Genomic DNA, 16,636 nt, shown 5'->3' with positions numbered 1-16,636 from the left:
TACCTACAGAGTTCATGATGAGACTTGTTTGTGGCATTGTAGTTTACCATTGGTCTAAGTGATGGTCTTGATCTGTAGGGGGTGGTGGAAGAAACCCCTGAAACACAAAATCCCATGGGTTAAAATAGGCTCAGGCTGGGTGGGGACACCCAGGCACCTTCCCCATGCAGAGGGGAAGTTTTACACTGTCTCCCCCAACACATCCTGGATCTGTTCCAGCATTTTTAGATCATTTGCAGACACCTGGTGGAAGGCCTCAGCAATGGCTCTGGGGACACTTCAGGGTGGTTTGTGACGCCTTCCGAGGCACGACAGCTGCCTCTCAGCACATGGAGCCAGCAGTGCCCCATCAGAGCTTCCATGGGGGAGAGGGGGCAGAGGACAATGACCGTGGGAAAGAGAACCATGCACGACTGCAGGGTTTGAGCTCCCTCAGGGGTGCAGACCTGGCCTCGGCAAATGAGTCCGTGCGCTTTGGCCTCCCCTGCCGAACCCAACCACAGCTGCTTTTCAACACAGCTGTTGAGAAAGGCTGCCTTTGTGGGTACATTCTTCTCCCTCCAGGCTTGTTTACTGCTCCTTGGAGTTAGGATAACTGGACAATAGGACCAGATTTATCTTGTCTCAAGCTTCCATCAGGTGGCTTAACTCACAGCCCATTTCCAGTCAGGAGACATGTTCTGGGAGGGATCTGTCTTCGGTGGTCGCAGATGAGCAGTTTGCTACTGTGGACAAAGGTCCATCCTTTGGTGATTTTAGCAATGTTTAAGCTATGAACCCTAATATTTCAGTCTCACAGGGGTTCACACCATTATTGTGTATATCCTACTTTTGCTCTTTGTACTGAGAAAGCAAGAGGAGCAAAGAGGGACCACGATTTTTTGTCTTACTCCAAAAGCAGACAGGAAAATATGTGCTTATTCTGCCAGTGTGCCCGAGAGGTGCAGCCTTCAGCAGTCTGTACCCTTCAGATGGGAAACGTGCTTCCACAGGGACAGAGCAGTGCTGCCATGGGAAGCAGTCCCGCAGCATGACTTCTCCTTCTGCTCAAAGCCCTCCACAGCATGTGGTGGCGTCCCACAGTAAGAGATCCTATCTAGCACTGATGGGATCCCTGCTGGGGGACCAGCACTCCCTGTGTCTCAGCAGAGCATTTGCTCTATGTCTGGATAGCAGTTGGCCAGCAGGGATTTCAGCTGGGAATCTGCTGGAAGCGTGGCTCACAGTGCTGCACAGCCACTCATTCTCTTCTTTGAACTTGTTCAGTAAAAATGACTGCCGCAGTACCTGCTGCTACATCTGAGTATTTTTTAGTCACCAAACCAAAGTCTAGTCTGGTGAATGGTACAGAGTTTTGGCTGTGTATATCAAATTTAGGGCTGAAAGCAAAGGAATACAACCATTGGAACCAGCTACAAACAGGAATATGTGAAGCCCGAGTAACATGTGACTCTCTTCTACCATTCAGACATCATCCATTGTAGTTTTTGTAAGTATTTTTTGATTCAGAAGTGCTCTGGATTGGGTCTTGCTGGCGTGCCTTGTGAACAGATACTGTTCAGAGGTGCATCAGAACATAAATCTGAAGACTATGGAGAGAGAATAGACATATCTGAAGGCTGCCACATTTTAAATACAGATTTGTTTTTAGTTCACACATACTAATTAGTTGCCTATTTTAAGCAGAAAAAAATGCCCCTAATTTTTCTGTTAGTCATCCACCCTGGTACTCTTAAAATACTTTTATTGCTTCATATTATTTATTCAGTATTAATTGTCCAGTATTATTGACACAAATTTAAACAGCTGAAGTACGGAAGTTTGGCTAAGAATACACATGTGGATGGTTTCTATGGTAGCCTATTTCACAGTCCCTCTTTTCATGCTTCTCAAAGTAAGACTTTAGAAAATCCATTTTTAAATATTTCTTGAGATTTAGTAGCAATGGCTAACAATTTCATCAATCCTTTTAAAATGTTCTATTAAATAGACATTATACAGAGTGGCTGGCTTCCCATGTTTGAATAAAATATAAAAAGCAAAAATAATATTAGTGTTTTTTGAGTTGAAAAGCTATTATTGCAGGGATTGCACAACCTTTCAAGGTACACTATGGTGTGTTTACAACTTAAGAGAGTTCTTCAGCTCAATGTGGTAATAAGTACGAGCTGCATAGCAGAAGTCATCCATAACAGTTTATTTATAATGTTAATAAAATCAAATAGTAAAAAAGCAAGTTCTTTTGTTGATAGCAGAAATGTTGTCTTCTACACTAAAAGTTGTGTGCTTCCAGGGTTTCTGGAGGTATATTTGAATTATGCACAGTACAAATAGATGTTTTGGCAACACATTTAAACAAATCATCCCAAATCTCACTTAATAATATTTCCATTGATGACCCAATCCATTGAGCCATCAGCAGGAATAACAAATTTGCTAATATTGGACAAAAATTCATCTGTAATATTTCACTGTTTAGCAGAGATACCCATCCCAAGTGACTACTATGCAAATAGTTCTCTATGTTATCTATCTTGAAGAGCTGCAAAAATCAGACATTTCCCAGAAAAGACTTTGTTCATCCAAAGGCAGTAAGAAATTATTTTCTAATTAAGCTTTTCTAGTAGTAGAAAGCATTTTGCATGTAATAAGGTGAGCTTTTTATTTTATTAGTAGCATCAAAAGTTTCTGTCTGGATCTCATTAGCTGGTGATTTTTATAAATCTGTGTAGAAACATAAATGTTCATGCATACATGAATCTCTCAACATGATGCTCTAATGTATGTCTTCATTATTCAGATCATTCTTTTGTCCACATATATTCATTTTTATGTAAAACCAATTCTTTATAGTTGTAATAAAGATTTATGGGGGTGAAAAAATATGTGCCATAGGAATCAGAGTCTAAATGGACAAAAGAGGAAAAACTTTGTCATGATCTTTTAGTTTATATCTTTACCTGAAAGAGTGAAAATTCATTAAAGAAGAACATTCATTAAAGAAGTGACTGTCTAAAGCATATACAAAAAAAAAAAAATCTTGGATTCCATTAATTATTTATTAGCTCAAGAATTTCCTAGTTACACAAAATAAAACCCCAGACTTCGTGCATCACAATCATTAATCATCAGGTTTTCAAAGTTGGGTTCTCAAATGTTTCTTTATGGCAGTTTGCTGCTTTCTTTCATGTTTGTTTGGAAAGCTGGTATGGAATTTTCATTTTCTAATAAGTACTAAAGATATTGGGATATATTGCTGGGGTATTTGCTAAGACATTAACATGTTTTATGACGAAAATCCTAGTGTCCTCTGGTGCTTCCTGGCTGGTACTAATTCTTGCCTTAAAAAAAAAATAGCAACCTACCAACCAGTCAAAAAAACCACAAAAACCTTTTGAGGCACTAACGTGGAATCCAAAATTATTCGTACCTGGTTTTCCTTCTTTTCATCTTTTCCACTTTTTGAGCATTGAAAATCAGATTCCTTTAGAGATTTAGCTAACCCTTGTAAGGTCTACACTACCAAGTGCCGAACAGCCATTTCACAATTTGGCATTTTCCAGGAATTATGAAAAATATGTGTTTCTTAAGTGTTTAAGATACCTGCCTTAGCAACAGCTTTTTTGATTTTTTTACAAGTACTTCCTGCAGTCATCCATGCTTAACTTTACACAAAGTATTCACACTTCTCTGTTATTAGATATTCTCTTTGCAGTTTATTGTTAACATTTTGAAGACGACTATTGGCAAAGATAATGAAAAAGAAGTCATTTTATTTGCTGAGATTTATTTGCTGTTTTGGCAATGAAACTTGGATATCTGGCTTAATACTGGGTCAGAGTTCTTCTCAAAAGAAAGCACCCAGCAGATTTCATGGGAATTCACCAAACACAGGGAACTGCCCCAGCTGATGCCACCCAGCCAGCAATGTCACCCAGCCTTGAAGAGGGAGCACACAGAGCAGCAGTGCCTAACACAGGACAAGGGCACAAAATGCAAAATTCAAATCCTTGCACTGTGTAAGAGTAAATCTGGATATGCCACAGTTCAAAGAAAATTCTCCAATATCTGTTTCAGTGCACAGCTTTTGTACTGCATTTCTTCTCTGGGTGCTTCTTGCTGGTTCCAGTGGTCCTCTCATAATTAATGAAATAAATTAACAAATACACAATGTTCCTACCCACAGTCTTTATCTAGAACTACTGTCATTTGCATCTCTCAGTTTTACTTTTCTGTTCAGCTCCAATATGACTTTATTTTACAGTGCATAAATTATCTTAGGGCTGTTCACTGTCTGTCACATTGCACAAAACCAAGAGAACAAATAAAAAACCCAGGCTGTATTTAATCAGAGGCTCCTGTCTGCATATTGAATCTAAAAATAATTTTTTAAAAGTATTTGAAAGCATGTGTGCATCTGGAATCTAATAACCATGCTAACCACCAGGCAGGAGCTTATCTAGCCTACCTAATGCATATGTCTCAAGTTTGGAAATAATGAAGATCTAAAGAAACATTCAAAGAATGCATATTCCATAAAGGACATGCTTATCTGCTCCTATGTGCATTATAAATCTCAAATTCAGGAATTTGTTATTTCTGTTCCACACCATAAAATATAACACATTTGTCCTAAGAATTATGTGGTGCTGTAGAATGTGTGCACTACAACCCAGTGCACAGACCCTTAAGACTGCTTTTCAGTCTTATGTTTTGCTTCTTCAGCAAAAGTCAAAACATATCCAACAATGAATCCCAAATTATAATACAAACTGTGAAAACCGTGGTTGAGGTTTTTGTTTTCTTTTTAAAGGTTTCTTTTCATGTGAATCAAATTCTCTACCTAAATTCAGTAGATTGAGCCATGTACTTCATCTGTTATTTCTGCTGCTCTCAGTGAATGCAAATTATGCACAGGGATTGCAAAACTTCGTTTTTAGTTCGCATGAATTAAGCACCTAGACATGAAGCTTTTAGTTCTGTGATGAAGTATGGCTAAGTGCTTTTCACTTTCCTCTAAAACTTGATCGGAAAATCCAGGTGATGGTAAAGACAGCACTTCTTCAGAATAGCATCTGATTTTCCACTCTGTGTAGAGGTAACTTTGCAAATAATGCTGCAGTCTCAGAGCTCAGCAGCTGCTCAATGCCTCCTTTCACAGAATGGTGGAGGTTGGCAGGGACCTCTGGAGATCATCTTGTCCAACCTCCTGCTAAAGCAGATTCACCTGCCCCAGGCTGCACCTCCTTGTGTCCAGGCAGGTTTTGAATGTCTTCAGAGGAGACTCCACAGCCTCTCTGGGCAGCCTGTTCCACTGCTCTGTCCCCCTCACAATAAAGAAGCTTTTATTCCTATTCAGGTGGAACTTCCTGAGTTTCAATCTATTCATTGACTCTTGTCCTGTCTCTGAACAGCACTGAGAAGAATCTGACCCCACCCTCCTAAGGCCTGCCCTTGAGATATTTTTATGCATTGATGAGATTCTCTCTCAGCTCTGTTCTTGCCTCACTAGAACATTCAGCATCTTTGCTAAATTTGAATTTATTAACACCCAGATCTTCTTCAGGAACACATTTGCCAAATATTAATGCAGTTGGAAACTGTTACTCCTGAAAAACATTTTGAGGAATCAGGAATTCATTCCTTTGCTTCTGCAGCTTTTTTTTTTTTTTTTTTTTTTTTTAATGGGAATACATCAGAGAAGTTGCTGGTATTGCACACGTGGAAAGGGGAAACACTTTTATTTTTCATGAACATTGGCAGGAAGGGACTTATGCCATTGTGGTTTATGTTGTTGTTATGAGAATTGTCATAAACACTTGAAGCTTCTGGCTTTGTAATATGCCTAAAATCACTTTACTTGAAAATTATGTTTATTATTCTCTTCAGCTGGAAATTCAGTATATCAAGACAAATGTGATGCTTCTCTGCTTAATGCAGTTCATAATTTGACAAGATAGGTATAATTTCCCATACATTTCAGTTCTTCCCAGTAATCGTGTTCCAGAGTAATTTGGCAAACAAACAAAAGACCTAATTAAGTATTGTTGAATTTTTCTAAGGCAAAGTGTATACAAGGTCATGGCAAGGGCTCAGCTGAAGTTTATTAAAGATTAGCAGTCTGTTTCTGCAGGAGGGATCCCTCCAGCTACTGCAATGTATGACAGCCTGGCTGACCATGCTCCACAACAAGCTGTTGTGCAGAGCAGATCTACAGAGCAAATTCTCAGTAGAATGTCTCATCAAAGGGCTTCGTATATTAAAGACATTTTTCTCTTTGCATTTTGTTACATTTGGAAGAGATAAGCAGAACCAGACATTTTTCACTTCCATACATTTGGAAAATTGCTCTAGAAGTAGGTCATTGTGCAAAAATGACTGGATTATTCCCCTGCTCTTCTTTTACACTGTAAATCCTTGTGGCAAAAACACACCTTTCCTTTTGAAATTACCTCATGCAGTTGGAACCAATCTGTGATTCCAAATATAAATCAGCTAAGTATGTATGAAGTGGATAGTGGTGTGCCAGGTTTGCCCTTAACAAAAAAAAAAAGTAAAAATTTAAATATTTATAACATGCTTGTATGCTTGGAGCATTGAAACCTGTGAGCCCAGTCTGTGAGTTGGTATGGGACCATGTAGGGAAGGCCTTTACTTCTATTTTCCTGACCATCATATAGACCAAGGGCACAGCTAGTACAATATTATCCTTGTGATGCTGGTAAAGACAGTAAAATGCAGATTATTTACTGCAAGGATGAAGTGTTCTTTAAAATATGTCTAAAGTACTGAGTTTTTCCTGTCACAGTTCTGGGAGCTTTGACTAATATTCATATTCTCATGCTGACAAATAAATAAATTTGCCTTTTTTTCTTTTCCATAACTACATTGAGTGAGCAAAGAAAAAAGGAAAGAAAAAATAAGGGCCTTTCCTGCTTTTAAAAGTAGCAGAGCTAAACAGAGACTGTGAAGACTCAGTGCCTCTAAGTAGTAGAAATATGTTCCAAGTCAGGCTGTGCACTCTGCTCCCAAATAAACACTGAAATGTTATAATTATGTAATTGAATACTGAGATTAAAAATAGACATAAATTCCTAGTTCTTCTCCTGCCTCTACAAACTGGTGCAAAGTTTTCCAACCTTGGAAGTCTTCTAGAATCAATAATTCTTTCTTTTTTTTACTAATAGAGGCAATCTGGACTGAACACTATATGAACTGACCATTTTTCCAATCTGCACTAGAAGTCAACATAAAAGTTCCATTTATTTATTGTTCCCCTAGCTCATAAAAGAAGTATTTCAAAAATAGTTTATTGCTATTAAATTAACACTCTCCTTGTTTTTTCATAGAAGTAAAGATTTCTTACATGTCTACGCACCTGCCCTCAGGTGCCTTAAACTCATTAAAAGAAAAACACTCTTTCAGATGCTATTTATGTAAACAGCATTTAATTCCTCTCCTGGGATATAGCACCATCCTACAACACACATGAGCATGGAAAGCCTGGACTCAAGTATAGAAAATCACCATAATTCCCCTGTGGAAGAGAAGAAACCAGCTGCAAAGGCAAAGGGTCTTTTTAAAACATGACAATAATAAAAATATATAGCACATACCTTAAATATCTCTAAAATGTACCAACCATACCTCTTAAAAATCTAAAAAAAAATAGCTGCTCACTGAATGACCTTAATACATGTTTTGAGAGGAGATTGTTTCGTGAATGATGCAAGAATTGGTCATAAAATCAAGGAAAGTCAATACCAATCCAGATTTTGTAGACCAAGGTCCTGCAATTTCTAAGCTACCTACAGGTTGTGTGACAGAACTTTCATGACTGGACTGGTCATGGTTACTTGAGAGCTTCTCATTTTATGTCTTCAACTGCACCTATAAATTGCATTTCTCAGAAATATGCATAGTGCAAATACCCCTTGTTGGTTTTGGTCCTGAAATATCTAAAAGTATAATATTCTTTCATTATGGAATTCAGAGATAATTTTTTCATAGGTTACCTTGGTAACAAAATTGTAACTGAGTTCTTTCTGCATTAATGAAGGGCTAAATATTATAAGTAGCAGCAACTGTGTCCTATTAAGCCTTGATGCTGCATAACAAAAGATGTATTTCTGTACAAATCTGAGGCTTGGAATTAGTCCTTTGTTTTAAGTCTTGAATCACCATAAGTTTTAGGCTTGCTTATCTGTCTATATGGAGGCAATTAAAGACAAAATCTATTAAGAAGTGTAGCTCTAGGTTAAAGGCAAGGAAAGGATTTTCTTGTGGTCCGTAAGATTGCTATATATGGATCTCATGTTCAGACCTTGATGGGTGTTTAAGATGCTCCAGTAGCTGTGTCCACCTCTGTAAATATGCATTATTAAAATTACAATGTCTGTGGTGCTTACAGAAAACTATAAAGGATGGCAGAATTACTGTTAGCAACAACTCAGTTCCTCCAGGGTGAAGGAGTAAAAGAGGCAATAGCCATTGATTATTCCATTAGCCAGGGAGTTGCTTTAACCATTTCCAGGATCTCAGGTCCTCCAGCCTGAGGAAATGAGAACAGATGCAGGAGGGAAATGGGACCCAGCAAGATTTTATCAAGAGCAATAAAGTTCTTCAGGGGATGGAAGCTGCTGTAGCTGGCGTAGAGTCGCCCTGAATTCAAGCAGCTATTGATCATGGTTTGCTCCTTTCTCCATTTTCTGTGGGAAGTGACCACCCGATCTTTTATAGGTCTGCAGTGCTCAGTGCAGGGCCCTTGGAGCTGGCTCCCTGAGTAGTGCAAGAGGATGGAACCATCCAAGTGACAGTGTGTCCTGGGGTGACTTTAGGATGCTTGTATCCCCCATCATCTGTTCTGTTTATGCTAGATGTTAAGTTCTGCACCTTTAAGACTAGTTCCAACAGCGAAGGAGGAGAGAAGAAGTGCAGACTTGGTTATCAGAACACCCTAAACCAAGGCACAGTGTTATCTGCTGCTGTTGTCTAAGCAGATTAGATAGAATATTTAATTAATAGTTAATTAATGCAAGACATGCAAAAGGTATTATCATATCTCTGCCATATCTGAAAAAAACATGACTCAGTAATGTAAGGGCAGAAAGATTAGGTCTTTAGCTTCCAACTTAAGAGAGGGATTCAGAATCTGAAATTTAGTCCATTACAGTTTTCTACATGAGTTGAACAAAGACTGTGACCAAAGCAGAGAAACACAGGAATAACCAAGTCTGTTGTTGGACCTCCTGTGAGACTTTGCCATCATCCATCATGAATCACTGCTGAATATCCACTTGTTTAAAACAAACCAGGGTGTATTAACACTAAATAGTATAAAATCATTTAAAATTTCAGTTGTGAGGGAGCTCTTTATATCATCTGATCCAAATTTTCACTCAAAGCAGGGCTAACATTTTCTGTAACTTGTATTTTTTCTTAATTGATAGACTAGTAATCCAAGCTTGTCTACATTAAAAATATATTGAAGAAACAGTAAGTTATAGATACTCATCTAATATGTGAGCTTCCTCCCTGTGCTGTGTCTGAAATAGTCTTGATTTGCCAGAGTGTTTTGTGAGGAAGATCCAGTTTCTGTCAATATTCTTTGATAGTGAAAAGTTTCTCAGGAGAGAGAACGCAGAACAAACATCTGATGTCTGTGCTGTTGGCAGAGCTCCCTGGAGCTCAGGGGCACACCAGAATCCCTGTGCTCCAATACAGTTCTCACAAAGGGCTGGAGATCTTTAGGGGTGCTGCTGCATCCCCAGCCATTAGATAATCTGTGGGAAATTAATTCAGCATGCTTATTGAAAATCCAAGGGTCTGAGGGCTTTAAAAATACCATCTCCAAAACACAAAGGTAAGCACAAAATCACGGAGTGGGTCAGGTTGGAGAGGACCACAGTGGGACATCTGTTCCAACCTCCCTGCTCCAGCAGGGTCATCCCAGAGCACATGGCCCGGGATTGCATCCAAATGGTTCTGAAATATCTCCCAGGAGGGAGACTCCCCACCCTCTCTGCGCAGCCCGTGCCAGTGCTTGGTCACTGCAGAGTGAAGTTCTTCCAAATGTTCAGATGGAATTGTGCATCAGACACTGCCTCGTGTCCTAGTGGCTGGCACCACTGAGCAGAGCCTGGCTTTGTCCCCTTGGCATTCCCTCTTTAGATAATTATGCACTCTTCCCTGGAGGATGAACAGGCCCAGCTCCCTCAGCCTTTACTCATCAGAGGGATTTCAAGTCCCCCAGTCATGCTCATCACCCTCCACTGTATCCACTTCAAGAGCTCCACATCTCTCTTTCACTGAGGAGCTCAGAATTTTACTCCAGATGGACAGAGTACCCTAGAAAATAGTATGACAATTCCCAGATATTAAAGCCAGTTTTAGTTGTAAATATTGAGATGGGAAAGGAATTGGAGAAAATGAGGGAAGGGTCTTAGAGATTTATCAAAATATATTTTCCATGTTAAGCACTGAAATGTTGTCTTGACAGTCTCATGCAGTCTTTGCCATGGACTTCAGGCTGTGTCTGAAGAGAAAAAGGTCTCCACAACAGGCAATGGAGTTAATCTAACACTTTCATGTCTCTGTGTCTTCAAGTAACAGAAAGGAGGTTGGATACGTTTCTAGCCACTTCCCACTGTCAGCAGTCTTTAAACCAAACCCTACAAGTGTGATGTAATCAGTACAGTATGGATAAAAAATTGAGATGTTTCAAACACTCTGACGCTGAGGAGAACCAAAAATACTTCCATTTCCAAATGGAATTTTGATACTTAATTAGTGGTTTCAGTCAAATCAGGGATAGCCTGACCACAATAAACTGGACCATTAGGAAATCAGGTCAGTTTTAGACTCTTCCCTGCTAACATCCCAACTTCTGCTAGCTAAGCCAAGTCACTTGTCAGGCTTTGTGTAATATTATCTGTCAGCTTTTACAGAGGTCTGTCATCCAGGGATGACAACAGAGGCAATAACTAAATATAAACACCTGTGCAGCTTGACAGCATGGTTAGCAGGTGATTTTAATCCCACAGGCCCTAAAGCCTAACCATTTGTCAAGTCCACTTATGGCACTGAAACAAGCAATGTGAATATAACCCTTACAAATGTACTTACAGAGCTGTTATTTTGTGTTCTAAGTAAATGTTTCAAATATCACAAAGCAGATTAATTGTAGAAAAGACTGTTTTGTGTTACCTCTGAATTCCTGATGTCACTAAGGAGCTTTCTAGTAATGTAAAAATAACAGCAGTATGATAGCTTTTCGTTAGTGAGAATAAATATAGATCCAAATAATATCCGGCACGATCTTAAGCGTACATCTCATATACCTCTGTCAGCTTCAGCAAATAGAGCTAGATTGCTTTGAAAGCATCCTCATAAGGAAGATGTGCTATGTAAGATGTTGTGTAAGTGGTTTACTTTGTGACTTTTCCAAAGCTTTCAAAAAGATCATTCTGCATTTAGGCCATGTGCTTGACAGTGTGTCTTTCATCTTCCTAATAGGCACCACAAGGCCACATAAGGAGGGAGAAGTCCCTGGTGTGGACTATATTTTCATCACTGTTGAAGATTTTATGGAATTGGAGAAAAGTGGTGCTCTCCTAGAAAGCGGAACTTATGAAGGTAAGCAGGCTTTTACTGCTAAATTTGTGTCCTGTTTCCATTGTACTGTTTTCTCATTTGATGGAATTGCTCTGCTCTATCCTGTTACAAAGATGTCATTGCTACTGTTATCAGAAATTTGTGAAGAGCCATATGGCCATTCTGAAAATATTTTCATATATAAAATCTAAATGCAGATGAGTTCATTGTAATTTTAGTATATTATAGTGGTTAAGAGAAACATTGCATGTACTACATTGCATTTACAGGACAGAAACACTAGTACTTTACACCAAATACTCAAGGGCATTTCCACAGAATTTCAGCATACAGCTGCTTTCTTAACATAGGGCAAACACATTCCATAGCAGAAATCAAGTGTGAGGCTGACACTTTTCCTTTGCATGTTGGATCCTGCAATTATCCATCTATATCAGAAGCTGAAACCTCACTATTTAAGTGACAGAGGAAGAATTTGCTATGTCATGTCTTATGGGCTTTATAAAGTTTTTGAAAAGAGCTCATTAATTTTGTAATATGGCAGAGGGATAGGGGCTGTCCTAATGTCTGTATTAGAAATCCTGCCTATGGGGCAAAGAGCCAGCAGCTTACTGCATGACTCTGCTTCCCAGGAGAACCAATGATTCATCTGATTTCAAACCTTTTCCAAAACACAGCTGTCCTGAAAGTGAAACTGTTGCAAAGAGGTGGGCAGTTACATTGCAGGGTATTTTAATAAAACCAGAATAATGATTCACTATTTTAAACCAGATGTTTCTTGCTAATATACTAGTATTTAAAGTAACTAGGTAATGGATAGTGTTTTTTACTGCAATATTCAGAGGGAACACCATTTATAGGCAAAATATGACCCATATACATGGGAATACCTGGGTGAGTAGAGCCATTTTACAGAAATCAGCCCCATATTTTCACCTTGTAGCAAAAAAAGCAATAAAGACCTTTTTGTCCTTACTTTGTCCCTGCCAAGAAAAGCATCTGAAGATACATAAGGAGCTATTCACCCCAAAAAAATCATTAGCTGTGTTATAAATAGCAGCAAAGAAGGCAATTTTTTCCCACCTAATCAGCACAAAGTACCCATTGTCCAGTAAATAAATTTTCGTTAAGAGTTATATCAATACAGAACTTGTAACAGAGATTTCCATTAAAGAAGGTCAAATAAAGGAAAGTATGTCATCTTTCAGGTTTCTACTTTTTTCACCACTGTCTGGCATGTAATGGTACAAGTTACCTAAACGTTAATGCAACACCACAATTTTACTTTTATCACAGGTCAATTTAATAACGAGCCTTTCTTGGACTGTCTTTTTGTTACCTTAGGTGTTTGAAAGTAACATTAGAGGAGCTTAAATGGAGCACAAGTCTGTCATTGCTTGACCGTGTAATTTCATTAGTTTGCAGCAAGTTTGTAGAGATTGAACTGCTATGTTAAGTTAATTCACAGTGCTCTTCTGTCCCTCGAGGGGTACTGAGATGTGTCTTTTAATACCAGCTACCAGAGCTGAGTGGACAGCAAGGTGAAATATTGGTTGAGGAAGTCTGCGTAACTCCTCAAACCAGCTGAGCACCCAGCTGAAGAGGGGTCCAAAGCTGTGACTGTACAACATCTGCCAGGTCATTTGCTTATCACAGGTGACAAGTTCACTGATGCCAGGAAATCAGAAGCTAAACTTACAGCTAACTAAACTCAACAGACCAATTCTGCCCAAATCCTGTCTTTGATTCCCAGATTTTCTAATCACCGGATGCTCATTATGGCAAAAAACAGATAATATATTATCTGCCTATGCCTTATGGCAAAAAATAGGTAACACATGAGAAAATATAGGTATTTTACAGATGCTGTTTTTCCTATTCCCACACAATCTTTTGGATATGACCACACAAATTTACACCTCCACAATTTCCTGGTTAATTCTTGACTGTTATGCCTTCTTTGGCAAAGAATTCTACTGATCATCCTGTCATAAGTTTTCCTGAGCACATTAGAACTTCAATGATTAAGTTTACTGGTAAAAATTAGGCCAACCAGAGCAAAGAAATTTTCTATTTCTATCATGAGGAGATGATTTTTGAGTTCTTGGTTAGATCAAGCAACTTCTTTGAGCATACATACTCTGGGAGACAAATTTTTTCTTATCAAGACTGGTTTTTATATTTATTAAACAAATCACTCTTCTTTTTAATTGTTCTCAGTATTAATAAATTGGTTTAAATATTATTTAATTTTTGGTTTTAAGAAAATCTTTCAGCATTTAGCTAAGTTTCTATGTAGAGTAGCTGAGTCAGTCTATGCTGATTATCTAAACACAACCGCTGTGAACCAGTCAATCTCTACCAGAATAATGTTTTAAAGAAGGGATTTCTTATTCAGTTGAGATAAAAATTCAGACTGTACACCTGTGTTGTTTTTCATCACTTTTTGACTAGAAGGTTTGTTTCAGTCAATTTACTTTCTACTGTGTGAATTTGAAAGAGAATCAGGAACATCCAGGTAAGCCAGAGGAGAATGAGGTCAAGTGCAGACTTACCTGACACTGAGTGTTTGTATTGTTCCTTATAGAATCTGGTATTGTTGGGAAGGGATATTTTCTTATAGTAATGGTAAAACCATTAAAACAATCTGAAATCTTTTGTTCTATTATAGTAAATAAGAGTTGTGACTCCAACTTGGACAGGATACAATCTAAAAGTGAAAGCAAAATGTATTCTTAGAAAGGTAGAGTTGTATAGTTCTTTTTTTTTCCTTGAAGCATACTTTTTTTTTTTTGTTTTTGTTTTAAAATGAATTTTTAAGTTATAAATTCTTTAGAATTAAAAATAGGATACTCTGTGACCTCCTTACTGCTTTAGGCTTTGGATACACCTTTCTTTGTCTACTGCTTTTGTGACAGCTGTGAATGACTGTAGTATTCCAAAGGGCTGTAGAAAAGCAATAGTACATTCAGGATCAAAAATCTACAAATCTCTTTTTTTAGCAGTTTTGCAAATGTGAAAATATTTCATTTCAGTAGGACTAAATGCATTATTATTTTGAACTTTTCTGCTTATGTCTTTTTGAGCAACTGCTGATAAGAAAGCTATCTTTATAGATATTAATTATTTTAGGCATACATGATATTACATAAACAGTCGCTATGCTTTGCAGCTTACCTGTGGCTAAGTTCCTTGTCAGTCTAGGTAATATTATTCAATGCAGAACAAGAGAAAGAATACAAGAGGCAGTTCCACTCTCAGTCAGATTAAAAATCAGAGTCACGTTAACTTCGGTGAGATTGTTACTGGGTTTTGAATTGGTAATAAAATTACAAATTTTATTATGCACATTTATCTAAAATCGAAATTTTTTATACACCAGCACCTTGCTATTTCAGACAGTGGATATTTGCCTGAAGCACATCAAAAATTTATTTCAAGGTCTTTGTATAATAACACAACGAAAACCTAAAGGTTTCACTTTGTTTGCTTTTTAGTAGAATTTCAATTTACTGTGCTGATTAAAGAAATTCTGAATTGGCTCAAAATGATAACTTCATTATCCAACACACTTATTTAGATGACATAACCATGGTTCTGTAACCAGAGGAGGAGGTGTTCCTGTGCAGAATGAAAGCCACTGCCATGCAGCCTCATGTAACGCAGGAAGACCCGCCCCACCAAAATAACCCACATTCCTTTCCTTATTTCTGGCATGAAGATCAAAGATGGTCCTTGAATTGACACAGTGTGTAAATCTATAATATGCATAATAGCAAAATCTGCGATGAACAGACAAACCTCTGGTAGGAGGTTTGGCTCAGCACACTGTCATCTCTCCAATGTGTCAAAACTTGCATGGAGACTCCATGGGTCACTGATATCAAATGTTGCTCCCACCTCCTTATTAGATCAGCAAAATTCTTAACCAGTGCAGCGTAGCAGTAGAATTAAAATGTACTTGAACTGTATTTTGCTTAAGAGTGTAAACACTCATTAACAGGAATGTAACAGCTTCAATGTTACCAAAACCCAGATATGTTAAGGCACATGATTGAAGGTTATAGTAAGACATCATTACAAACTGTTAAAATGTAAGAGTTTAAGTGCAATGCATGCTATGGGTAGGATTGCCTCCTAAAAGTGACATATGTAGTGGCAGTACCAGAAATAAGAAGAGATGTTCAGTGTATAAATACTGTAAGAAAAAGAAACATGGTTGTTGGCAATCCATAAGGATAGAAATGTATTTCAAATACATTAAGCAAGAGGTATTTTAACAATGTGGAGCTCTATAACAAATGAAAACATGAAAAAGCCTGTTCATAACCATTAGATGTGGCAAAAATGAGAACAGAAACTGATTCGACCAGTACACTTACCAATAATGCATTAAGTAGAACTCTTTTTTTTATCAAATTTTTGTTTTCCTCAGAAAATCTCCATAAGAGTTGCTTTGTAAAACACATCTTATTTGCTTCTAGTATAATAATCATTAATTTATTCCATGAAAAGTAATTATTTTAGTTATATTGCCATTAATTTTGCCAAAAACCCACTTTTTATTATTTGATTGTTTGGAATTGTCTCAAATTCATTTGCTGGCAAAAATTCCAAGATCACTGAAGCTGTTTAACCCCTTACATGATCACGGACTTTCTTTGGCCCCACTGAATTCCATGGTAAATTTCCAGCTGACTTAAATGAAAAAAGAATTTCACCTCTGTTTCTTTCACTGATGGACTATTATTTGGCAGAAGGGTGAGTTAGCTGGGATTTCCCTAACAATACAAAAATCTGTAATTATTATATCTTAAAAAAAACAGGTTGACTACATCCCACGGGTGAAACCATGGTGTTTTGCATTACTTGATTATTCAAGGACAAAGCTTGCAGTTGTTGTGGGCACAGGTATAAAGGGCCAGCATTAGAATGAGCTCTGTTGGGGAAGGGAATGTGGGTGACAGCCAAAGTCTTGCCTGTGACTCTCCCAACAGCTGGCACATAAGCAGCACTGGGAGGT

At 38.0% G+C, this 16,636-nt stretch overlaps 1 protein-coding gene across 12 annotated transcripts in view; it reads left to right on the top strand.

The window, feature by feature from the left end:
* Nucleotides 1-16,636, top strand: part of MAGI2 (membrane associated guanylate kinase, WW and PDZ domain containing 2) — a 701,395-nt gene that overhangs the window by 395,979 nt on the left and 288,780 nt on the right. For all 12 annotated transcript variants that reach the window (XM_058021985.1, XM_058021981.1, XM_058021983.1 and 9 more), the window contains one exon: nt 11,515-11,634. In XM_058021985.1, the coding sequence (XP_057877968.1) occupies nt 11,515-11,634 (120 nt within the window). The remainder of the gene's footprint in view (nt 1-11,514; nt 11,635-16,636) is intronic.

The sequence above is a fragment of the Melospiza georgiana genome, chromosome 4 (genome assembly GCF_028018845.1).
Source record: "Melospiza georgiana isolate bMelGeo1 chromosome 4, bMelGeo1.pri, whole genome shotgun sequence".
In the NCBI taxonomy this organism is placed as follows: domain Eukaryota; kingdom Metazoa; phylum Chordata; class Aves; order Passeriformes; family Passerellidae; genus Melospiza; species Melospiza georgiana.
This window is presented reverse-complemented; position numbering and strand designations above follow the sequence as displayed.